General features: G+C 38.5%; 1 protein-coding gene across 8 annotated transcripts in view; it reads right to left on the bottom strand.

The window, feature by feature from the left end:
* The window catches only part of LOC136248929 (uncharacterized), a 43,376-nt gene extending 34,790 nt beyond the window's left edge, over nt 1–8,586 (bottom strand). For 3 of the 8 annotated variants that reach the window (XR_010697923.1, XR_010697919.1, XR_010697922.1), the window contains exons 1-2: nt 8,340–8,586; nt 8,179–8,276 (exon numbers count right to left, since the gene is read on the bottom strand). Coding sequence is in view for 1 of the 8 variants with exons in the window: in XM_066040801.1 (XP_065896873.1) it covers nt 1,293–1,477; nt 1,533–1,611; nt 1,686–1,722; nt 8,179–8,237 (360 nt within the window). In the remaining 7 variants the exon portion in view is untranslated. Of the gene's footprint in view, nt 1–289; nt 925–986; nt 2,836–2,898; nt 2,984–8,178; nt 8,277–8,339 lie in introns of those variants that run through there. The other 5 variants (XM_066040801.1, XR_010697915.1, XR_010697916.1 and 2 more) reach the window with 5 other exon arrangements.
* Nucleotides 8,587–9,617: the final 1,031 nt, after the last annotated feature.

Raw genomic sequence — 9,617 nt, 5'->3', positions numbered from 1 at the left:
TGTAAACGTGCAATCAGCTTATACACACTAAAATGTGTGTACTAACTGACTAACTAACTTGTAATTCAATCTTAACACATCTATCTGACACAATATTGTGATATATATTGTATCATGATATCATTTTAATGTGACAGTTGGTTTTACTTGGTGATTTACACCCCTAGTAGGAGCAAGAATTCATTTTTTATATATTATGAACTCTTGGTAGGAGGGAATATGGATCTAACACAATTATTTACTGCCCACAATGGCCGGCAATGGTTCAGAGCAACCAGTACCTAAAATCCAACACGTACCTTCTTAAATCTGACAAGTACAATTCTTACATATATCACTGATACACATGCAATATACTCTAATATAACATGCAAACACATGGCATATCAGTTCATGTTAACTTTAGGCCACCAGAGTGTGATACAATAAACAACAGTAAGATTAGGATGAGAACTAACAAGAGATGAGCATGACAGATGAAATGTGTATCCCTAGTGTGATAAACAACAACCTTGTGAAGTTCAACAAGCCTTGGTTGAATGCAGAAGGAAAATCACAAACCAAATCACACCAAAATTTACCAATATAATTATTTACTGAATTGTAACTACATACACATAGAACATCAGTGCACTATTTAGTATTATTCAGTTATCATGTATCAGTGGAGTCCGTTATCCACTACACTACTCCATCAGTTCAAAATTGGGGTGCTGTTCATTTCTATGCCACTTGATAGTCAATCCAACGTGACACTCCATTTCACTACTGGTACTGTCTTGTCCTTAGGCACTAGTTGAAACTTGGGGAATCACGGTATGCTGCTGCTGTTGCTGATTCATCAGTGCAGGTAGGAGTTACAGCACCATTTCTACGAGAGAATGCACTTTGCCATCTAGTAGCATCATTCTCTCTCTTCTAAGCCTATTTTTTTAAAAACATTACCGAATAGCAACAGTTTTCCCAACTTGTACATAACTACGTACTTTGTAACTTCATCAAACTGGCCTCCATCATCATTTCTTCTAATTGTAACTTCCCTTCCTGCTGGCAACTGCTCTTGTTTTTGCAATATTTAAATGTTACAAATCTATTTAACTCATATAGTAAGCTATGCGGGGTACTATTATTAATTATTGAATTGTAACTACACACATATAGAACATCAGTACACTATTTAGTATCATTCAGTTATCATGTGTCACTGGAGTCTGTTATCCGCTACACTACTGCTGAGTGTCCATCAGTTCAAAATTGGGGTGCTGTTAATTACTATGCCACTTGATGGTCAATCAAACATGATACTCCATTTCACTACCGATACTGCCTTGTCCTTGGGCACTAGTTGAAACTTGGGGTATCATGGTGTACTGCTGCTGATTTGCTGGTGCAGGTAGGAGTTGCAGCACCATTTCTACAAGGGAATTCACTTTACCATCTAGTAGCATCATTCTTTCTTCCAGCCTCTCTTCTAAGCCTATCACAAAAACATTACTGAATGGCAACAGTGTACTCAACTTGTACGTAGCTACTTTTTAATTTCCGAATCAACCTTGCCTCCGTCGTTTTCATCTCAGTCCTTCTCAACGATGCTAGTCTTGATGACATCAGCTAGCACACAAGCACATCCTGTCAACACATGCTTGGTTGTGGTGGTACAAAAATGCCATCAATGTTATCCACACCTCTCTGATGGTGCTTGTGTAAACAGGCGTGAAGAAACTGGCAAGTAGGAAACACCACTAACATTTAAAGATCAAAGCTTGCTATGCATGCCATGTTCTAAGAGTGATTCAACACCTTAGCTGAATTTCATTGAAGAGGTTTGCAAGTAAATTTACAACAGACCTCCTCTCCCCCATCAAAGGGTGTGGGTGCACCTGAACTTTACCAGTTACTGACCAATGAATCTGGGACCCTTCTAGATCGTAGCTCTAATACCTTAGCTCTAATACCTTAGCATGTACACAAAATGCAATGTTCAAATCCACACACCATCTGCTATATACCAACATCACACTAATCACTCCCATACCAATATTCCTGCTAACAAGGAAATATTGGAACTTGTCAAGTACAGAGGTAGGATCAGACTAAAGCACTCCAGCGAGGACAAATACAGAATAACTTTATGAATACACTATGGTAACATAAACAGCAACACCACAGGAATCCCAGACACACTGTAACATGTATAATGTTAAAAGGATTACTGCTGTACATCTGGTAGTGGACATGTTTCAACACTTCTCAGTAACACTTGGATGGCATTTAATCTACACAGGCTAGCAATGTGAAGAAATCCTCTTCACTCATTTTACAGCAAAAATAATAAGAGTTGTGAGATGAAATATAGCACTCACATTTGTATATTTGCCTATGGCCCATGTTCTCATAGAAATCTCACAGCAGTGCTGACAGACAACCAGTCAACCACCTTTTAGTATGTGTTGTTAAAATTCTGCAGTCAACCAAGCTCACTTTCAAGGTGAAATGATGCAAAGGCTTTCATAAACAGATACCAAGCCACAGCCGGGAGTCTACACGATTGGGTCCAGACAACATAAGGCAATATCAGTATCTAATTTAGACCCCAGCAGTTGTTGTACCATCCAAACTGAAACCCTCATTCAATCAGGTACATAATATTTAAGAATATTTTAAAACCCACAATTAAAACAAGAAGCCTACTGTTCTTCTAAATTATACATTTTCTTGCTAAAATAATCCTTCAATGCAAAAAATAGTAATCTTGCTCTGAAAGTTTCTGCTATAGAAAGGCTCCACTAATCAAAATAGAAATACACTTGTAACATGAGACACATCTCAAATACACTAGTACAAACAGGTATGTATGAAAACTTGTATATTTACTCTCAATGAAATACAATACATTACCATAGATGGCAGCCTCACAATGCTGGATGTTAACAGGAAGTGACTTAACTGATGATGGTGAAGGAGAGGAGACATATAGGGTCCGCAGGTCAGAGGAAACTAATATCATAGTTTACTAGAAATAATTGTCTATTTATTTTACTGAAGTGTTTTAGTGTGTGTGTGCACGTGCGTATGTGTGCGTGCGTACACGTGTGTGTGTTTGTGTGCATGCTATGTCAATTACAGTGTCTACACACACTACACTCTAACATGGTATCACTACTAACATGGTATCACTACTAACACGGTATCACTACTAACACGGTATCACTACTAACACAGGAGACAGATGTCACAACCTATTCATCCACCTAACTAGCCACAAAGTTAACAATATTAACTTCACTGAACAGCAAATAAACACACTTGCCCAAAATTTAATCATCAACATAATTATTCCAAGCATAATGTCACCAAATAACAATCAATTCACTAAATATTTCTTTGAACCCACTACAAGCATGATAGGGAATTACAATTAACAAATTCCAATAATCTCTAACGCATATGTGTTCTATTAATCAATACTAACAAGTTGGTAACATGAGATATAATGTTGCCACGACAATTCGTAAACACTGCTTATAAAGAGACGGCTCAACTATTCAGGAAAAGTCTGGAGCAGCAAATCACATAAAGACATTGCCACAATAACTCATTATAGGCTACAGACACATGGCAAAGTTTATGTAATTCTTCCTCAGGATGAGGCCATGAACGCGAGTACTCAACAGTACAGTGGAATTTACTTGCAGATTTGGGGCCATACTGAAGTCTCGAGTGTCCTCATTTCAGGGAATATCTGTATACCAATACAAATGGAACCATGGACAAGTGTCCTGATTATCAAGGTGTCCATGTTTCATGGTGTGGTTCCACTGTGCTAAGTAACTGAATTCTACTCATTGAGACCAAATACATATACCTAAAGTAGCCTATGAATGTACTTGCCTCATGCCTGTGTCAAGAACAGAATTGAGTTAGCCAATTCCAGTGAAATACATTTCAAGTTGACATTGTATATAACACCTTATCAAAACAGCACAAATCTATAGGGAATTACGATATTCACACTACATGTAAAGCTATACAAGAGGTTTAAAGTGTGTAAACTTTAGCTGCACTAACCACACAAAGTTGGGACTACAACTTGTGTCCTTAAATGCCAGTTAAAGGGTACAGAACTTACATCACAAGTACACCTGTTTATTAAAATAAAAAACTGCACAACTTTTTTTTATAGTGCACAGGAGGCTTCGATTTAAGGATGTAGCTAACACACAAATAAACAAAGTAAAAATTATTTACCACACAAAATGTGTTCCTACAACTTGACTTGACACACTTGGGCAGTGATAGCTACTTAGATAATTCAGTGGCGGCAGATCCTGGCTTTACTATAAATTATCACATAAATATTATGTTAATATTGAAGGCATTTTCTGAAGAAAATCACAAGCTAATGTGGAAGCTACAATGCTACCTACTTACTAACCCATGGCCAGTCATCTCTCTCTAACTGTGTAAATGGTTTGTACAAGATGATATGATAATTTATGGTTGGCCAATGAAATTAAAACAAACTGTATCTCAACTTTTATGGAATAATGTACAGTTAGTCCATAATGGTACAGTACCTAAACACAACCTGAAATCATAAAATGAACACATCTTCAGCAGAGATATAATATTAGCACTCCAGTGAGTTGTATAACGCAACCAAGGATACCTTTAAAAATTTGTTGGGATATATATATATATATATATATAACACGCCCTGAAAATAACCCCCTGAAAATAACCCAATACTTAAAGACATATCCTGGAGAGCGTTGGACTGTGAAATCACCCATAACAATTGTGGGGTTTCACGTAACAAAAGACCCCCAATTTGATGCTAAACTTTGCATTACATTCCACAAAACACTCCATACGAATTATTCCAGGTGTAAAAGTGCTCAGCTATCATAAATGCACTGATTTGGTAGTGCTTATAAAATTCGAATTTTAGTAATCCTAACTTATTCAAGCACTTTGAAAATGAAGAATGTGGTCAAGACTCCTATATAACTAGCAATAGACTCTTTCCAAAAGTACGTCATTGCTATGGCAACACCTTTCCGCCATTTTGAATGAGGCCACGGTAAATAATCTCGATTGCGCTCCATTGAAATCTGGTGTTAGCAGCAGCTTGAACAGAGCCGTATTGTTGAGGAACAACCCATCAATACCTTTGGGGTGGCAAAATTAGTGTTTCTGGTTAAAGGCAGCTGGTTATCATGGCTGAACAAGGCACGAGACATCAACAGCAGTCAACAACAGTAATGGCTTTGTCAGAGGTGTTGTCAGCCCATACAATCAAGTTTGCATGATCAGCTGCCACTACAGTCACTATCATCAGTACAAGAGTCAGTGAGGAGTATTAATGGTTAATATAATTCACTTGGGTCTTCAGCTTATACTGTTTCAGCTAGTTACTGATATACAAGTAGCTACCATAGCATAGATAGTCTATGGTATACTATCTATGACCATAGTAATGTGGTTATTGAACATATAGTCAAAATGCAAAATTTTAATTAACACTCATTTCAGAAGTATTATAAGGGGTGTGCAACAACAGTTTCAGAATCAACAAACTTTGGTTTCTTATTATACAGTACTTTTAACAATTGTTTTTTTTTGTTTTTTTATTATTATTATTGATTAGCTAATCACATAGTGGTTTAATTTGCCATACATTAGTCCCAATAGTAGGAGTGCAATTAATCCCAAATCGCACGGCCTTGTTTCTGTAATTGCACTGTAAAGTAGCCAATAAAATAGCAGAATAACAGAAGCCTTTTAAGTGCAACAAGAAAGTGATATAATGAATAGCCAATCAAATAAGCTGACAATAGAAGCCTTTTAAGTGCAACATATGTAGACATTTTGAGTAGCCAATCAGAATTGCTGACACGTGAAGCCTTTTAAGTGCAACAACAAATGATGTAATACAAAGAAGGATGATGCAATCACCTGGTAGAAGTTAATGGCCACATAGAACTGGATAGATGTGTACTACAAACCACGAAGCGTGGTCACTATGTGATTAGTAGGCAATCACACGCATTTTCGTGCAATTATGGAATAATTGTACTCGTAACAGCCAAAATTGCACTCGGCTTCGCCTCGTGCAATTTTGACTGTTACTCGTACAATTATTCCCTAATTGCACTCAAATGTGTGTGATTACCTATACAAAACCCATTGGGTAAATCGCTAATGTACAAAAACAAAATTTTAGTGTCTGCATTTTGCAAACGGTTCTTGAAAGTAAGTAAGTCTATATTGTCAAGATCTTCCATATCTAAATTGTTCCAGTCTGGTATTGATCTTGGTAAGAAAGAGTTACTATATCGATTTGTTCTGGCATACAACTGTAATAGCTTTTTATCTGCTTTACCAGTTAGGCACTGGAGCCAAAGCCTGTACGGGGTGTTTACCATGAGACGGGAACCTAGATGAAAATTGTTGACTAATGTGAAACGGGACAAATACTTAGAAGGGGTTTTAAAAAATCTATCCCTAGCCTGACTTTGATCTGCAGGCCACTCGGATACTGGCCAAGCACCACACTCCACTGGACAATTGTTGAAGCGGAAGTACAACCTATTACAATGGTACCAATCACCTAAAAAATGTTTGCCAGTACTCCCATTTGTATATACACACATTTAAACTCTCAACAAATTAGGATACCCCTCTACTAAGGATACCTTTCCATGGTCCCATTTGTATTCTATTCAGTTCATTCCAAGGTGTTCATGCGATCACACCTAGTGCTTCATATGAAAAGAATTGCGGCCAATGAGATCCAAGTATTCTCACTGCATAGTACAACATTCACATGTGACTGCTAGATACATGTCCGATTAAAATGTGTGCTATACAACTATCAAATACTACACTTTACAAATCTGCTATAAGTATATAACGCTGGTCATACTGACTCATGCAAGCTCCCTGATTATCAACAGTATGTCATATTATCAAAGAATATAATACCAGTGGAGTGTATTCTCATCAAAATGTTTTTAAGGTCTATATGGTACTGTATCAAGGATGACATCACTGGATATCTCTTTGGATTAAACTTAACGTTGAGTAACATAATTATATGGTTAGAATTTGTGCAATGCAGGTATCCATTCTGAGAGAGAAAAGATATCTAAACTGTTCAGTCTAATCGGACTTTATGTCTGTAGCACTAGTAACTGAGTCTAGTTAGTCAGCCACCACTGTACTGGAAGATACATACTAACGTATGAAACTTTCACAAATATACATTACTGTATGTATAACGATGTCACATAAGGTGATCATGCCACATTATATAAGCTACGTACATGGAAAAGTGATTACCAGTTCTGTATGTGTTCTTACAAATGCACAGTTAACCACTGCACACTAGTTACAATGCCTTAGTTACTCAGTTAACAAGCCATATTATCTGAAATGATGTACCCACTATACTGTTTGCTGAGGCAGCAGTTTCACCTCAAATGATGTTGTCTTTGTCTCAGAAATTCAGTTTACAGCACAACTCAGCATCTGTCTTATCAGGAGCTCCGGACTTTGTGAGCTCCCGGTCTCCGTCCCTATCCTTTAATAGCCGGGTGCACTGAATTGATCTGCCAGATTGGAACTTCACAAAATGTAGTATCTACGGTCTGTACATTCCACTCCTTGTCCTTACTCACAATGATTGTCACGAGTAACAACTTATGCTCACAACAAAGCCATGGAGAGTGGAAATTTGACTGAAATTATACTTGCGAGAATCATGGCCATCGTCTTAAATTTCGTCAGAAGCATCTGTGGTTTCCTTTTCCTACTTCTTTTCTTTAAAATACACGAAACAACTTCACTGCAAAGACTGAATACGCCGGAGAATACGCCATGCGCATGGCATAGTAGCCCCATTCAAAATGGCGGCCGAAAAGTGGGCGTGGTTTTGGAAAGAGTCTATTACGGAGCATTTAAAATAACTACAACCACGCGTGAGTTTATTCTGTCTCACAAGGCGCTGTCACGCACTCAGAGGAAGCACTTGTAACCCAAAGCGGACATAGTGCCGAAATCTTCTAAAATACAATTTTACAAACACGTAAACACAGAGAACAATATGAGCAAAGATTCGCAGCATACACACACTATGTGACAAATCAAATGCGCTGAAACAAAAGGGATACTAACCCGTCAAAATCGCCTTCTTCTGCCATACTTCTAGTCTGGCGGCGTCCGCCCCTTCGCATAGAGTAAGGGTCTGGTACACTTAGTATCACCGGATTGTCCTGGGAGGAATATGATTTGAATGTAATGACGTAACGAAAATGGTCATAACGGAAGTGCCTCACCCAAAACTGTGGCAGTGATATTGAACTTTCTTTGCCTTTTAATACACAGGCGAAAGTGGATTGGTCTACTTTTATAGAGTACACATGTCTCCCTACCTAGGAAATCAGAGCGTAACCCAGGTTTTTCGCGTATCAAACAAGGCGAAAAGCCCTTCCCGAAATAACTCGTTGTTCTTTATTAGCTAACTCCTTCTGTTTCTTTCAGTACTGTTAGGGCATTGGTTGCACCACTTTTTGGTAATCCGGTACAGACCCTTACTCTATGCGAAGGGGCGGGCGCCGCCAGACTACCATACTTCCGTGTCACCATAGGTCACCCACAGGTTTCTTGTACTGCGGCGTGCGCTATGTAAACTAACCGGATGCAGTAATCAGTATAAAAGACGGTGAATAGCGCGAACAGACAAAATCTTCAGTCGAAGTATAGCTAATACAGTTACTCCACGTTTCATCATCGAGATGACTGCTGTTCTCAGACCGAGTGCCGTGTCTATGCCTGAGCTGGGCAGTCAGCTGAAAAGCACCTCCCTTGCTCCTGCAAGAAGAGCTGTCAGCAAGCGTAAAATGCCAGTCGGTAAGGGACTTATCGACTGGATACGCCTTTGCAGGAGCAAGGGTACAGACCTTACTGGCGTTGGTGGTGTACGAATCACCGTGACCCCAGAGCAGTTGGCCCAGCACAACAAAGAAGAAGATTGCATGGTGAGTGGGTCACCCTTCCCTGCAGGTACAGTGCTACTAAGGAAGACACTTCCACCTGCTGCAAATGCAGAGCAGCTTTCCACAATGGGTGGTTCTTTTGTAAGTGCAGAATGGGCTCTCTCAATGAAGCAAACAATCTCAGTATATCAAAGAATGCTATTTATCTGCAGAGGGTATACATCTAATGATGACTGTCAAAATCTACTTCACAATAATAGGCAGTGTGAAACCAAACTGTGTTATTCTTGTAGAAGAAAACAGCAGTCCTTGTTATTCAGGGAAAACTTGGAATTGATGCAATGTATATTAAGGAAATGGCTTAGCAATTTAGGAAGTTCTGCATTAATAAATACAAATAGGAGCCCTATTAGTATGCATTTTTACTCACAGAATAGATATGAATTGAAACGTGCAATTGACAGAATGCCTCACACTATCAACACAACACAATGGGTATTATTTCATGGCATAAAAATGACTTCTAACATACAGTTCTCAGATAAGTGCTGTTTTCTTCCTACCGGATGCATCAAGGCCTTAGTACCCCCAGAAAATGATGATAAATTTGATGGTGAT

Source organism: Dysidea avara, chromosome 3, assembly GCF_963678975.1.
Source record: "Dysidea avara chromosome 3, odDysAvar1.4, whole genome shotgun sequence".
Lineage (NCBI taxonomy): Eukaryota > Metazoa > Porifera > Demospongiae > Dictyoceratida > Dysideidae > Dysidea > Dysidea avara.
The sequence above is the reverse complement of the archived record's forward strand: the minus strand, read 5'-3'. Positions and strand labels throughout refer to the sequence as shown.